Source organism: Rhincodon typus, chromosome 5, assembly GCF_021869965.1.
Source record: "Rhincodon typus isolate 14 chromosome 5, sRhiTyp1.1, whole genome shotgun sequence".
Lineage (NCBI taxonomy): Eukaryota > Metazoa > Chordata > Chondrichthyes > Orectolobiformes > Rhincodontidae > Rhincodon > Rhincodon typus.
This window is the reverse complement of record NC_063336.1, coordinates 20,605,552-20,622,605: the sequence shown is the minus strand read 5'-3', so window position 1 is coordinate 20,622,605 and position 17,054 is coordinate 20,605,552. Positions and strand designations below refer to the sequence as shown.

Genomic DNA, 17,054 nt, shown 5'->3' with positions numbered 1-17,054 from the left:
ATCCCATTTTCCAGCACTTGGCTCGTAGCCTTGTATGCCTTGGCATTCAAGTGGGCATCTTAAATATTATGAGGGCTTTTGTCTCTACTACCCTTAACACGCCATGATTTTCAGATTCCCACCACCCTGTGGGTGGAAAAAAAAGGTTTTCCTCATTTCACCTCTAAACCTCCTGCCCTTTACCTTTAATCTATGCCCCTGGTCATTGATCTTTCCATCAAGGAGAAAAGTTTCTTCCTGTCTACCCTATCTATGTCCCTCCATAATTTTATGCAAATCAATCATGTTCCCACGCCATCTCTTTGGCTCCAAGGAAAACACCCCCAGTCTATCCAATCTCTCTTCATGACTGAAACTCTCCAACCCAGGCAACATCCTGGTAAATCTCCTCTGCATCCTCTCCGGTGCTATCACATCTTTCCTATATTGTGGGTTCCAGAATTGCACACAGTACTCTAGCTGACGCCTACCCACTTTTTTTTTTATGTACAGTTGCAGCATAACTTCCCTGCTGTAGAACTCTGTACTTGGGCTAATAAAGCCAAGTATCCTGCAGGAGATTTTTTTTTTTTCTGAAAAGCACAATAAAATCTGCAATTCTAGAAATCCAAAAGGTAAATACAAAGTGTTAGAGTAACACAACAGACCAAGGCAACCAAAACTCAACTCATGCAACAATATATCAGTTTATTTTATGCTGGATCTTCTAGTTGTCGAAAGCTCAATGTGTCAGACTGTAAATGGTTATGGAAAGTGGCAAATCTGTTTTAAAAGGTTTATTCCAGACATTTTAATGAATTCTTAAAGACATGTTTATGTAATAAAAATACACATTTCATTTTGTTCTTATTTTGAGTTGTGGTAAAATAGGGAAGGCTTGCTTCCTATAATTTTGATCTTTTGTCCTGTAGCCTTTTCCATAGATTAGTGCAAGGGATGTGTTGCCTCCTATAGTGGGTCCAATGATATAAAATCTGTAAGGTCATTAGGAAACTTCCTAATCTTATAGACTATTGTCCGTGACTTGTTATAGGCCACAGCTTTAATAAATAGGAACAAATCTTTTAATCTATTTAACTTTGAATTTGCACTGAGAACAAAACAAATTTCAAAGCTTGTACTGATTATGTTTTTAAGTCAAATTGTCTGACCTTAAAAGATTTGCGTTGATTTTTGACAGCTGATGAGGATGTTATTTCATGCCATTTTGCAGGTCTAACTGCAGTTGTATAGATTTGACCCAGCAATTATATAGTGTGTATCCACAGCTGGAAAGAATCAGTCTGTTAGGACCACTCTGTATTCTTGGTTATGTTCTTAATCAGAAAAGATTGGATGTGTGCCTGAACATGTTAGTGTAAGCCTGTTCCTACTTTGAAATAGATGTAGTTTAAACAGAACCATTCTATTAATAAAGATGTGGGGGATGGGAGAGAATATATGTGTTTGATTTGAGGAATTACAGTAATAGCAGTTGTATAAAGAAAGTAGTAATCACTGTTGCTTTGACTGTTTAAGTAACTGAGTGTCCAACATACAATGAGGAGATAATTTGCACAGGATGGTGGCCTAGCATTTTTGCCTCTGGGCTATTAGTCCCAAAGTCCGGGATAATGCTGTGAGAGTATGCATCAAATATTGAAATGGCAGCTGATGGAATTTAAATTTAATTTTAAAAAACTGCAATTAAAAGCTGGTATTAACAGTGACAATTGTGATAATCATCGCCCATTTGTCATAAAGACCACGTAATTGACTTGTGTTGTTCCTGGGGGAAATCTGCCATTTGTATCAGGTCTGGCCTGTTTGTGACTCCAGTCCCACAGCATTGTGGTTGATTCTTAAATGCCTTATGAAATGGCTTGGCATATCATTCAACTCAAGGGCAGTTATGATGGGCAACAAATGCTTTCCTTGACACTGTTGCCTGCATCCCATGAAAGAATAAAAAAGATGAGTGTGTGGCACATGGCAGCAAAAAGCAGAAAAGGTTTTGCCATGTTTAAACAAAAATTGTTTCATAAAGTAGAGAAATTGAATTAACAATTGAATACTTGTACTGAGAATTAGTAATTGTATACGAGTGGTGTTTGTCAGAATCTGTTGAGCTAGAAGGAACTAGCTGGGTCCCAAAAAATAATTGGGAGCTCTGAAATTTTTGGAGCTAAAAAACATTCATTGTGATGTCATTAATAAAATTGTAAATGTTTTTTTTTCGTAAGGTGTCACCTTTAACTAATTGGCAGATTTTTTTTTCATGTCTGGACTGTTTTACCAATCCATTTTTCACATTCCTGTCCCTCTTACTTGTGGCTGCTGTGACTAAGATATGCCAAATCATTTCCTCCATATGAAACATTCCATTTTAACTGCTAAATAAAATATGTATGAATGGTGCCTGGAAGATGTCTAACATAATCTTCTCTCTAGACATTGTGTATTATTTGTAACTCAAAATCACAACCAGTCAGAGTAGCAAATCATGTTGCTCAAGTATGTCAAAATACCCTACTGCAGAACATTCAGGTGTATAGATAAAGAAGATTTATGTTTGTTCCAGAGACCACATTAATTGGGTTAAAGGCTTTTGTTCTGAAATGTGTGAATTTTTACGTGGTTACAACCTCTAAGGGGGAAATTTCTCTTGACACACAGTCTTTTAAGTGGGAATTCAATGCTTTTCCCTTTTGTTATGCACTCTCACAGATTTTTTTTGGAAGTTCTGCTATCTTATGTGTACTGAGAAAGTAATGCACAACTGAAGTAATCATCCAAAATCACCTACAAATAACCAGCAAGCGATGTAAATAACAATTAGGAAATGCACAATTTCAGTGTGAATTGAAAGAACAGGAGCAAATAAAGATTTCTAACTGGAGGTCTCTAGGTCAGAGCTTTAGTGTGAGAGCAAGGAGATTTTCTCTGTAGCACACAGTCGGCCCCTCCATGAATGATTGGCAATTCAGGCTGTTGTGGGGGACAGTTATATTGATTGCGTATACAAGGTGGTGTACCTTGTTCCTGAGGTGAGTGTTCCCACTGAATTACACCATCAATAGGCAACAGTAATAGTGGGAATAAAAAAATTACAAAAGTCAATAAAGAACATTAAAAACAAAAGGAAAATTACGTGTTCTTAAGGAAAGAGCTGCTAAATATAACCTGATGTAACAGTGTGAATGCCTGGCTTTTTTTTTGCTAGTTCTTTGTGACATCATCATCATTTTCCTAATGTGCCATGACTTACCACAAGTCCTTGTCAATCAGACAGATGTATTTATATATTCTGACATATTAAATATGTGAACAATTGTTTCAGTATCCCAGATACGTGTCTGATGTGGTTATAGTTCCTGATCTGTTTCAAACAGAAAAACCGAAGGGGAGATTTGATAGAAGTTGTTTGAAACTTTAAAAGATTTTGAAGAAGTACTTAAGGAGAAACAGTTTACAGTAGCTGAAGGGTCAGTAACCAGAAACCACAGAATTAAAGAAATTGGCAGTAGAACCAGAGGCAACAGTCAGTTCTAGTCACTTGAAACGTATGGCCTGAAAGATTAGTTAATAGACCCAGGTTCAGTATTGACTTTATAAAGCAAATTGGATAAATACTTTAAGAGGAAATATTTACAGGTGTGTAGGGAAAGAACAGAGGAGCATGAATAGAGTGATGGCATAACCGCAGTGGACTGAATGGCATCCTACAACTCTTTGTCCAGCATGTTGATGACTGTGGAAGTGTTATATCCTACTGTCGTCCTAAACTGCGAGATTAGATTAACTTTGCCCTTAACTTTCATGCTAATATCACCTTCACGTATCCTAAATGTGACTCTTTCCCCTTGTTTCCTTTTCTTCCATATCACACTTTCTGGGAACGGATTGTCAACTCACTTCCTCAGCTAGCTTCACTAGGCATCCTTACACCATCTGTTCTCCTGGTTTTTACATCACACCTTCTGATGATACCATTGCTTTCTACAGCAATACTTTTTCATGTCATCCTTTTTTCTTATCTGCAAATTTCCCTCACCTGTTCCATTTCCCTCACTTCTACTATCATCCCTTCCCCCTCCCTCCAAGAGCCAGGGAAGAATTTTAAAGCAAAATGCTGCTGATTCTGCAAATCTGAAATAACAACAGTAAGTGCTGAAAATACTCACTGTCTGTAGAGAGAGAGAAATATGAGTTAACACATAAGGTCTGTAATCCTTCAATAGAACAGGGCGCCAAACAATGTTGTGACAAATTAGCAATTTACTTGTATTTCTTTCAATTTAGTATATTGTATTCACTACTCATAATGTGGTCTTCTCATTACTGGGAAGGCCAAATACAGGTTGAGTAATTGATTTGTGGAGCCCCTCCTTTCAGTCCTTAAGCATGACCCTCGGCTTAAGGTAAGGTAATTTTAATTCACCACCCATTCTTGGCCTCCTACACTACTCTGAACTCAATAAACTTTTGAGAAGCAGCATTTATTTTTACTCAATCCTCAAAGTTGAGTTTGACCAGTTGAGATGATAACCACTGCTTCCGTTTTTCCCAGATAGCAATTATTGATAGTAATTCTACCCTTGCCATTTTTACTTCAGAATACATCATTTGTTTCTTTACTTGTCCAAATACCATCCTCTATTGCCTTGCATCATCATCCATTGTGTCAATACATCTCATCTACTGTCTGGAAAGAGGTTTAGGCAGTTCAGTGAAAGGACTGTTGACCTGAAAGCAGTTGGGACAACCAATAAACAACTTGAATTGCAGGGAGATGTTTATGACTTTTTTTTTGAACACAGCATGAACCATTATGTTTAGATTCACGAGCATTATCTATCTAAAGAAATAATCACCTAACCTTTTAGGAATGTCCATCATTGCATCTCTTACTGCAGTCTGATAATTAGAAATGTTAACTTTGTTTGTCCTCAATGATATTGCCTGAGTGAAGAGTATTTCCAGCATTTTCTGTTTGAATTTAAAATAAAGTACTGAAATGATAAGGAGAGAGAAGTTGCACCTGAAATAATGGCAGTCTTGAAGCTTTGGTTCATCGGCATCTGTACAAACCAAAAGTTTGGTTGAATAAAAGCATGTAATTAATCCCAATGCTGTCTAATTATCTACATTTTTATGGTGCCACAATATTACAATTCACGTCAGACTTTAGTTGGATTCCCATCCTGTGAATTCTGCCCTGTTCTGTGTTTCTGTAAGTGGAGGAATTGCAGTAATACTACTGAAATTCAATAAATGTTATTAATATGTATTTTAAAGGAAATGATCAGATTTGACTGAAGGCACTTTTGTACTCCTTTCTTCTAACTCTCAAGCAATTTCATCTTAAATGCATTGAATTGCAGGGTGAGGTTTATGACAATTTTTTTACCGCAGCTTGAACCATTATGTTTAAATTCATGAGCAGTCTATCTAAAGAAATAAATGCCTAACATTTAGGAATGTCCGTCATCTGTATCTCTTACTGCATTCTAATAATTGCAGTAGTTCCATGTTAAGTTGTTCATTGGTTCTTTACCTCATCTGCTTTCAGTAATCATCCCATTTTCTTTCCTTTCATGGGCTGGTTTGACACTCTAATGTAGCACTCCCAATAGTGACATACACATTGTTCTCTTTGTTTCTCTGTACAGTGGAAAATAGTTGCTGTGTTTAACAATAAAAAAGCAGTTGAGATTTCCTCTTGGAGCTTTTATTCCACTTATTCATCAGTCTGGCAGTTTGACTTTTGTGTGAGGAGATGCTTTGTTCTTTTGGACTTCTTGCTCAGCACAATCTCTAGGATTCGGGTAGACTGAATAATCTGAACTTCAGAACTTTAAACAGCAATTTTTATTTCTGTTTGCTTTTCTGTCTTCGTGCGATCTTACAGGGACATTCCTGTGGACTTCAAGTACATTGCTGAACCAAGTATGCACTCTATGCCAGCCGTAACTTTGTCACCAAATGGTGAGTTTGTGAAATCTCTGCACTTATCTTCCTGACCATTAAGCCCCACTTCATTTTAAAATATTGTCAGATGCTGTGTTTTGTTTTTAACAGTCTAGCTAACAACATCAACTTGCATTCAATAACTCTCACAAGAGCACAGACAAACAAAACTTGATACCAAACCCGTAAAGTTATTATTAGAACAGATGATCAAAAGTGGTAGCTTTTAAGAAGTTCCAGAAGGGCAGAGAGTGTGATGAGGAGGACAGTTTTAGGGCAGGAATTCCAGAGCTTATAGCTGAGGCAGTTGCAGGCATGACCTTCAGTTTTGGAATGGTTAAATTCTAGGATATGTAAGAGGCTAGAGTTGGAAGAGTGCTGAGATCACAAAGGTTTTTAGTGCTGAAATGACAAAAGATGAGCTGCATCTAAATTTAACATTTATTCATGTCTCCTTTAATTGCTTGTTTGGGTACCATGTATTATTGCTTCAACCTGTGATAGCCCGTCCTTTTTTCTTACCACTCATTAGTTTCTGCCAAATTCCCTGTTGGCTTTTTGTTTTGGTGACTATGTTACATTGATGGCTGTTAGTTTTGCTGTTCCCCACATGAGGAAACATTCTCTCTGGATCCACTGTATAAGAGCCTTTCATAACAATTATTTGCTATATATTAAAGACTAGATGACAAAAGTGAATGTACTGTCGCCAGGTTTTTGGATGACACAAAAATGGGTGGGAAGGCAAATAGTGAGCATGACACAAGGAGTCTAGACAGGGATATAGACAGGTTAAGTGAGTGGGGAAAAAGGTTGTTGGGTGGAATATAATGTGGGAAAATGGGAAGTTATGCACTTTGGGAAAATAGAAAAGCTGAATATTATTTAAATGGAGAAAGACTACAGATAGCTTCAGCGCAGAGGGATTTAGAATCTTCATGCATGAATCACAGAAAACTAGCATTCAGGTTCACCAGGTAATAAAGAAGGAAAGTCTGGGAGGGGGAGAGTTACCTGGACGCTTTGTTTCAGGAGGCGGTCACACCTGATAGATTAAGTACCCCAAATTCGGTCATTGGCCAGGAACAGCAGGGTGAGACTGCAAGTGAGGCAGGTAGAGGGATTCTGTATGCAGGAACAGAGGAGCCTCCGCTCTTGGCCTTGTCCAACAGGTACGAGGCACTTGCTCCCTGTGTGGATGAGGAACAGAACTGTAGGGAAGATGAGCCAGCTGACCATGGCACTGTGGTACAGGAGGCCATTCAAGAGGGGGGAGCAAAAAGACAAGTGGTAGTTGTAGGGGAATATATAGCATCTTTTGCAAGCAAGACCAAGAGTTCTGAATGGTGTGTTGCCTGTCTGCTGCCAAAGTGAAGGACGTCACTGACCAGTTTGAAAGGATATTAGAGAGGGAGGGGGTGGATCCAGTTGTTGTGGTCCACATCGGGACAAACAACATAGGCAAGAGGACCTGTTTAAGGATTATCAGGAACGAGGAACTAAGTTAAAGAACAGGCCCTCGAGTGTTAAATTCTCCAGATTACTACCGGAGCAATGTGCAAATTGGCATAGGGACGTGAGAATAAGGGAAGTAAACATGTGGCTTAAAGAGTGGTGTAGGAAAGAGAGGTGCCTTTTCTTGGGGCACTGGCATCAGTATTGGAACAGGAGGGATCTGTGCCATTGGGATGGTCTCCACCTGAACCAAGCTGGAACCAATGTTCTAGTGAACAGGATTTTAAACTAGAAAGTTGGGGGGCAGGGTGGGGGTGGTGGTGGTAGTAAAATTCCAAGAAGTGTAATGGCCAATGGGAAACAGAGCAACAGGTTAACATCTGTGGGGGTGGATTCAACTGCATGGAAAAGTATGAAAAAAATGAAAATAAAGGAGAACTCAGGAGTGGTTATTAAATCTCCAGAACACAAAATAGGACAGAGTGTTTGGAAAGGGTTAGGAATCAAACTTCAAGCACACTGGATAAAGGGATGACGATGAGAAGAGGGACGCTAAATATAGGACTGAAGGTGTGGTATCTGAATGCACGCAATATACAAAATAAAGGAAATGAGCTTGTGGCGCAGATCAGAATTGGCAGGGATGATGTGGTGCTCATCACGGAGACGTGGCTGCAAGGGGATCAGGCCTGGGAGCTAAATATCCAAGGATATACATCCTATCGAAAAGACAGGCAGGTGGGCAGAGGGGGTGGGGTTGCCTTATTAGTAAGAAGTGAAATTAAATCAATAGCAAGGAATGATGTAGGGTCAGATGACATAGAATCTGTGCGCGTTGAATTGAGGAACAGCAAAGGTTTAAAAAAAACTATAATGGGAGTTATGTACAGATCTCCAAACACAGTCAGGATGTGCAGCACAAGTTGCACCAAAGGGTAAAAAAGGTGTGTAAGAAAGGCAAGGTTACAGTGATCATGGGGCACTTCAATATGCTGGTGGACTGGGAAAGTCAGGTTTGTAGTGGATTGCATGAAAGGGAATTTGTGGAATGTCTACGAGATGGCTTTTTGGAGCAGCTTATGGTGGAGCCCACTAGGGAACAGGCAATTCTGGATTTAGTGTTATGCAATGAGGCAGACTTGATAAGAGAGCATAAGGTGAAGGAACCCTTAAGGAGGCAGTGACCATAACATGATGGAATTTACTCTGCAATTTGAGAGGGAGAAGGTGAGATGAGATGTAACAGTATTACAGTTGAATAAAGGCATGAGGGAGGAGCTGACCAGAATTGACTGGGAGAGGAGCCTAGCAGGAAAGACAGTGGAACAGCAATGGCAGGAGATTCTGGGAGTAATTCTGGAGACACAGCAAACATTCATCCCTAGGAAAAAGAAGCATATTAAAGGGAAGATGAGGCAACCGTGGCTGACAAGGGAAGTTATGGACAGCATAAAAGCCAAAGAGAAAGCATATGATGAGGCAAAGGGCAATGGGAAGCCAGGGGGTTGGGAAGCCTACAAGGACCAACAGAGGACAACCAAAAAAGAAATAGGAGGGAGAAAATAAAATATGAGGGTAAGCTAGCCAGTAATATAAAAGAAGATTACAAGAGTTTCTTTAGATATATAAAGGGCAGAAGTGGACATTGGGCCACTGGAAAATGACACTGGAGAAGTAGTAATGGGGAACAAAGAAACAGTGGAAGAACTGAAAAAGTACTTTGTGTCAGTCTTCACAGTGGAAGACATGAGTAACGTCCCAAAAATTCAAGAGAGTCATGGGGCAAATTCAGGTGACTATGGTGGCCTTCACCAGGGAGAAGGTACTAGTAAAACTGATAGGTCTGAAGGTGGACAAATCACCTGGACCAGATGGACTACACCCCAGAGTTCTAAAGGAGATAGCTGAAGAGCAAGTGGAAGCGTTAGTGGTGATCTTTCAGGAACGCTAGAGGCAGGGAGGGTCCCAGAGGACTGGAAAATCGTGAACGTGACACCCCTGTTTAAAAAGGGAGTAAGGCAAAAGATGGAAAATTACAGACCGATTAGCCTAACCTCTGTCGTGGGTAAGATTTTGGAGTCCATTGTAAAGGATGAGATTGCTGAATGTTTGGAAATGTATGGTAAAATAGGGCAAAGTCAGCATGGTTTCATCAAGGGGAGGTCATGCCCGACAAATCTGTTAGAATTCTTTGAGGAGGTAATGAGCAGGTTAGACCAAGGAGAGCTAATGGATGTTATCTACTTAGACTTCCAGAAGGCCTTTGACAAGATGCTGCATAGGAGGCTGCAGAGTAACATAAAGGCCCCTAGTGTTAGAGGCAAGGTACTAGCATGGATTGAAGATTGGCTGTCTGGCAGAAAGCAGAGAGTGGGGATAAAAGGATCCTCCTCAGGATGGCCACCAGTGACTAGTGGTATTGCACAAGGGTAATTGTTGGGACCGCAACTTTTAATTTTATACATTAATGATCTAGATGAAGGAACTGAGGGCATTCTGGCTAAGCTTGCTGATGACACAAAGATAGGTGCCATATTAAAGGAAGGATTTAGAGTGTGCAGAAGAGGTTTACCAGGATACTGCTAGGATTACAGGGTATGAGCTCTAAGGAGACGCTAGAAAAACTTGGGTTGTTTTCTCTCGTGCAGCACAGGCTGAGGGGAGACTTGGTAGAAGTCTATAAAATTATGAGATGCATAGATAGGGTTGACGGTCATAATCTTCTTCCCAGAGTTGAAATGTCTAAAACGAGGGGGGCAGTCATTTAATGTTAGAGGGAGAAAGTCAAAGGAAATGTGAGGGGCAAGTTTTTTACACTGCCAAGGGTGGTGGTGGAGGTAGATGCAACAGGGACATTTAGGGACTTTGAGATAAGCATATGAATATGCAAGGAATGGAGGGATGTGAACCAATGGCAGGCAGAAGTGATTAGTTTCATTTGGCATTATGTTCGACACCACATCGTGGGCTGAAGTGCCAAATCCTATGCTGTACAGTTCAATATTCTGTGTTCTAAGATATTTCCATTAGCAGGAGAGACTAGGACTCGAGGGCACAGCTTTAGAATAAAGGGAAGACACTTTAGAATGGAAATGAGGAGAAACTTCTTCAGCTAGAGAGTGATGGTCAACTGGAATTCATTGCCACAGAAAGCTGTGGAGGCCAGGTCATTCAGTATATTTAAGACAGAGATAGATAGGTTCTTGATTGTCGAGGGGATCAAAGGTTACGGAGATAAGTGGGAGAATGGGGTTGAGAAACTTATCAATCATGATTGAATGGCAGAGCAGACTCGATGTGCCGAATGGCCTAATTTCTGCTCCTATGTCTTACGGTCTAAAAGAATTATTGGCCTTTATTTCAAAGGAAATGGAGCATAAAACTAGGGACATCTTGCTAAAAAATATACAAGGCACGAGTCAGATCTCTGCTGGAGAACTGTGAACAATTTTCGTCCTCATAACTAAGGAATGATTTATTTAAGAAAGTCTGCAAGGAAAAGCCAGGGAACTATAGACTGGTGAGCCTAACGTCAATGGTGAGTAAGTTGTTGGAGGGGATTCTGAGAGACAGGATCTACATGCATTTGGAAAGGCAAGGACTGATTACGGATAGTCAGCATGGCTTTGTGCGTGGGAAATCATGTCTCACAAACTTGATTGAGTCTTTTGAAGAGGTGACCAAGAAGATAGATGAGGGCAGTGTGGTAGACGTCTACGTGGACCTTCAACAAGGTACTGCATGGTCAACTGTTTTGTAAGGTTAGATCACTTGGAATTCAGAGAGATCTAGCTAATTAAATACAAAATTGACTTGATGGTAGGAGACAGAGGGTGGTGGTTGCTTTTCAGACTGGAGGCCTGTGATCAGCAGCATGCCATAAGGATCAGTGCTGGGTCCACTGCTTTTTGTCATTTATCTAAATGATTTGGATGATAAAATGGGAGAGTACTATTAGTAAGATTGCGGATGACACCAAAATTGGTGGTATAGTGTAGTGTGAAGAAAGTTAGCTAAGAGCATAATGGGATCTTAATCAACTGGGCCAGCAGGCTGAGGAATGGCAGAGATGGAGTTTAGTTCAGATAAATGCAAGGTGTTGCATTTTGGTAAGGCAAACTAGGGCAGGACTTAGTCAGTTACTGGTAGGGCCCTGGGGAGTGTTGTCAAAAAGAGAGACCTAGGGGTGCAAGTACATAGTTCCTTGAAAGTAGCATCACAGGTAGGATTATGAGCAAGGCGTTTGATACGCTTACCGTCATCAGTCAGAGCATTGAGTACAGGAGTTGGAATGTCATGTTACAGCTGTACAAGATATTGGGAAGGCCACATCTGGAGTACTGCAGACAGTTCTGGTTGCCCTGCTATAGGAAGGATGTTATTAAACTGGAAAGGGTACAAAATGTTTTACAAAGATGTAACCAAGACTGGAATGTTTGAGTTATGAGAGGCTGGATAGGCTGACACCTTTTTCCCTGGAACGTAGGAGGTTGAGGGGTGACCTTTTATAGAAGTTTATAAAATCACGAGAGGCATAGATAAAGTGAATAGCAAAGGTCTTTTACCCAGGGTAGGGAAGTCCAAAACTTGAGGACATAGGTTTAAGGTAAGAGGGGCAAGATTTAAAAGGGAGCTGAGGGGCAGTTTTTTACACAGAAATGGTATATGGTATATTGCATATATGGAATGAGCTCCCAGAGGAAGTGGTAGAGGCAGGTACAATTACAACAGTAAAAGACATTTGTACAGGTACATGGATAGGAAAGACTTAGAGGGATATGGGCCAAATGCAGGCAAATGGGACGGGTTCAGTTTAGGAAACCTGGTCAGCATGAACGAGTTGGGCCTGAGGGCCTGTTTCCATGTTGCATATCTCTAGGGTCCTAATGATATACTGACATTGGAGGTAGACTGGAGAAGATTCAGTAGGTTTATTTCAGATATGGAGAGATGTTCTTAGGAAGAGAGGTTGAATAGGTTGAGCTAGTGCTCATTGGAGTTTAGAATAATGAGAGGACACTGCTCCCATAGAATCATACAGAACAGAAGAGGCCCTTTGGCCCGGCGAGCCTGCAGTGATGAAAAAGTCTCAATATCTACAGTAGTCCTACTTTCCAGCATTTGGCCCATAGCCTTAAACATTATGACATTTCCAAGTACTCATCCAAGTACTTTTTGAAGGTTGTGAGATCTCCCACCTCAACTATCCTCCCAGAAAGTGCAGTCTAGATTCCCACCATTATGTCCCTGTGTTATTGACTGTTCAACTAATTTTCTTGGAGAAAAGAAGGCGAAGAGTTAATCTGATAGAGGCTTTAAAAATTTTGAGCAGACTGGATAATGTAGATAGGGAAAAACTGTTCCCGCTCATAAAAGGGACAAAAAGGGCATCGATTTAAAGTAACCTGCAGGAGAAACAAAGATATAGTGAAGAAAAATTTTTTTACTCAGTGCATAATGGAAATGGAATACACTGCCTGTAACTGTTGTGAAGGCAAGTTCAATTGAGGTATTCAAGATGTTATTGGTTAATTATTTGGATAAAAATAATGTGCAAGGTTCTAGGGAATAAGCAGGAGATTGGCACTTGGTAATGATGCTCATTAATGAGCCAGTGCAGGAACAATGGGCTGAATGACCTCCCCTTGTGCCATAATAAATCTGTGATTCTGATGGAACATCTGAGATTCTTAGGGGGCTGTAAAGGGCCGATGCGAGAGTTTGCTTTCCCTTTTGGGAGAGTATGTGCCAGAGGGCATAATCTCAGAGTAAAAGGTTGCCAGTTAGTATAGAGTTGAGGAATTCTTCATCTCAGGGTAATCTGTGCATTTTCTATCTGCAGAAGGCTGTCAAGGCTGTAACATTAGGTGTATTCAAGGCTGAGATAGATTTTTAATCGCTAAAGGCTGTCAAGGCTGTGTCATTAGGTGCATTCAAAGCTGAGATAGATTTTTAATCGCTAAAGGAGTCAAATGTTATGGGGATAAGGCAGGAAAGAGGAGTTGAGAATTATCAGATCAGGCACGTTCTCACTGAATAGTGGAGCAAGACTCTACGCTGAATCTACTTCTGCTCCTATCTCCTAGGTGCTATAATTTTAACAATCTCAATTAGGTCACCCCTCAACCTTTTTCCAAATTCAAAACAGATTTGGTCTGTCAATCCTTTCCTAATTTTGTATATGTTATATACATCCACATATTTCTGGTAATTTCCTTCTAAATCTTCTCCATACCCTCTCTGCCTCGATATGGTTTTTACAACATGACACCATAGTTGCATGCAATGCTGTAAGTTTAGAATAACCTTTGTTATAGATTTAACATAACCTCCCTCTTTTGTTGTCCCTCTTGGCAATACAATACAATATCCTTTTATTGCCACGCGTACTCCATTGTAAGAGTACAGTGAAAATCTTTTATAATGTCGGCCTTCTTAAGGCAACATCTTGGGTGCAAGTACCTAGGTACAATTCTTGGATACAGCAGAGGAAGTAAAGTAGTTGCTTAATTACAGAGCTGAAAATAAGTTTAAAAGTAGGAAAATATTAAGGGGTCAACATTACAGTGTCCTAAGGTAAGGATTGTCCCCTCACACGAGTCTCCGTCCAGGACTCGCTGCCTGCACACTGCTCCGGGGGCTGTTTCCCATGTGCTGCTGTGGGGCTTCTTCCCTGCACTGCTCCAGGGCTTACTGCTTGCGGTGTTTAGGGGCTCACAAGGCATGCGTGCAGGCCCCACAGCACAAGGCCATGCTGCCCATGCTCTCTTCCATCTGGTGCAGGACTCAGCCCATGCCGGCTCCAGTCCACCGCAGGCGAAAAATCTAGTCCTTGGTTTGCTTTTTAATGGCTGTGCTAACCTACAGCATAACATTTAGTGACTGATGTCTTCACACTCCCAGGATCCTTTTGTCTCTCTACCCCACATAGAATTGCAGCTTCCAAGAAATAATTCCCTATTCTTCCTACAAAAATGTATTTCCTTATATTTATCTGTGTGCACGTCATTTGCCAATTATTTGCCTATTCTGCAAATCTGTAGCTATCCTACTGTAACTTATTGCAGTTCAGCACAGTTTTAATGAGTCCTATCTCCCATCCCTCCAAAATTTGGTGTCATCCACAAATTTAGAAATCCTTTTTGATTTTGATGAATATTGTGAATAAAAGTAGTCCTTAATTCATGTGGTACAGCACTTTCCACCTCTGCCGCTCTGAATAATTACCTTCCACTCCCAACCCTGTGCTTTTTGTCTTGATGCCAGCTAGCAATTCGTCTACCTTTTGTTCCTGACTTCACATTTTCTAATCTAATATATTAGTCTATGGGCCATCTTATTGAAAGCCTTCTGACAATCCAGATAATTGATAACTGACTGATTTATATTTTCCTGGCCACATACTGTGCCTCATCTTAAATGTAGGAATTTCATTAACTATCTGCTGGCTTGTTTAGATAATTCAATATATCCCTTTTTTTAAATTTCAAATGTATTTTACTCATTACTCATCTCCCCATTATGTCATATCTGCATATTCTATCTCCCAGATAAACACCTAAGTGATGGGATTAATTAATATTTCTGCCACCTTTCCATCATTCCCTGTGGTATTCCCCTGTCTTTTTCTTAATGAACCTATTCGCATCACAGTTTTCCTTTTTTAGTTGATGAGCCTGTAAAATATTTTTCTATTTATGTCACTTGATAATTTAACTTCATACTTTGTTTGTGTTCCAAATTTGTTTTTATTATTTCTCTCAATCTCTGCAGATTCTCTGTCATGTACTCTTCTACTGTCTACTTACTTAATGTAAATATCCTTCCAAACCCTCAATTGTTTCATTCTGCCTTTATTCATCACCAGAGTCCCACTTTTGTGTAGTGTCTTCTGTTCTTTTAGTGGCACGTAGTTTTCTGCACTCAGTTAAAAGCATTCGTAAATGGTTCTCATTGTTGTTCCCCAATAATGCTGTATGTTTAATTTTCCCAAGGTTTATTTTCAGTACTGCAAAATCAGCATTTCTACAATCTACTAACTTGGCTTTCATACAGGATAGTACAACAGCTCAGTGGTTAGCATTACTGCCTCATGGCACCGGGGACCTGTCTGAGTGGAGTTTGCATGTTCTCCACATGAGTGCGTTGGGTTTCCTCCCACAGTCCAGGGATGTGCAGGTTAGGTGGATTGGCTATGGTGGATGCAGGGGTACAGGGATAGGGCGGTGAGTCGGGGTGAGATGCTCTTCAAGAGATTCAGTGTGCCCTCGATCGGCCGAACAGCCTGCTTCCACACTGTAGGGATTCTGTGATCGTACTTATGTAATCCTCTCTTCATTTTAAAGCATATGCAAGGTGAATGAAAGATATAAAAATAGTTAGTTGCAAGATCATTGCTGGAGAGGGAGTAGTACGTGTACATTATTGTTAGCTCTTTTACCTAGAGGACCAGTTACTGCATCATATTTTACATCTGTCTGGATAAATATACCCAACAGATGTATATTCACATGTAATAATCCTGATTAATTTCTACAATATTTCCTGTGCAGGCAAGTGGCTGGCATGTCAATCAATGGACAATCAAATTCTCATCTTTGGAGCGCAAAACAGGTTTAGACTGAATAAGAAAAAAATCTTCAAGGGCCACATGGTGGCAGGTTATGCCTGTCAGGTGGATTTTTCACCTGATATGAGGTGAGCTTTTCAGTTAACATTTTTTTTCTGGTGAATTCATTTCTGTTTCGCTGTTGTATTTAACTGTAATTTCCAAATGATGAGCTAGAGGAGTACAGTTTTCACAACAGTTAAGAAGCTCAACAGCATCCAAGACGAACCAACCTGCTTGATCAGCTCCCAGCCCACCACATTAAACATTCATTCCTCTAACATTGTTGTATCGTGGCAGCAGCAACTGTTCCAAGGCCTCTTCAATAGCATCTTGTAAATCTGAAACACCTTTCATTTAGAAGGACAAGGGCAGTAATTGCATAGGATCACTACCGTCCCCACTAACCCGTATAACATACAAACAGGAGGACCATTTAGCCCATCAAGCCTGCCCCACTTTTCAATAAAATCATGGCTGATCAAACTCTTCAGTGCCTTTTACCCACACTATCCCCATAAACGTGTACACTGCTGGTAATCAGAAATCTATCAATCTCTACCTTAACTCTCAGACTGAGCCTCCACAGGCCTCTAAGGTAGAGAATTCCGAAGATTCACTACTCTAAAATAATTTCTCCTCATCTCGGACCAAAGTGAGAACTCATTTATTTTTAAATTGTGTCCCCTGGTTTTAGGATCCCCAACCAGAGAAAATATTTTACCTGTAACTACTGTGTCCAAGTGTTTTATAGGTTTCAATGAGATCACTCCTCATTGTTTGAAACACTAGAGAATACAGGCCCAATTTTCACAATCTCTCTCCATAGGACAGACCCGCCATCCCAGGAATAAGTCTGGTGATGCTTCATTGTATTCCTCCTATATCAATAATATATTTCTTGAGATAACAAGACCAAAACTAGACACAATACTCCAAATATTTCCAAACTTGGAAACACCTTGCTATTTCTTCATTGCTGGATTTAAATCGTAGAATTTTCCTGCATAATTGCTGTATCGGAATACCTTTACCTCAGAGA

The 17,054-nt window shown here is 40.2% G+C and overlaps 1 protein-coding gene across 1 annotated transcript in view; it reads left to right on the top strand.

Moving 5' to 3' along the window:
• cdc40 (cell division cycle 40 homolog (S. cerevisiae)) overlaps window positions 1–16,776 on the top strand; it is a 134,828-nt gene extending 118,052 nt beyond the window's left edge. Inside the window, exons 13-15 of the mRNA XM_048596686.1 lie at window positions 5,891–5,967; window positions 15,957–16,101; window positions 16,710–16,776. Coding sequence (XP_048452643.1) covers window positions 5,891–5,967; window positions 15,957–16,101; window positions 16,710–16,776 — 289 coding nt within the window. The remainder of the gene's footprint in view (window positions 1–5,890; window positions 5,968–15,956; window positions 16,102–16,709) is intronic.
• Window positions 16,777–17,054: the final 278 nt, after the last annotated feature.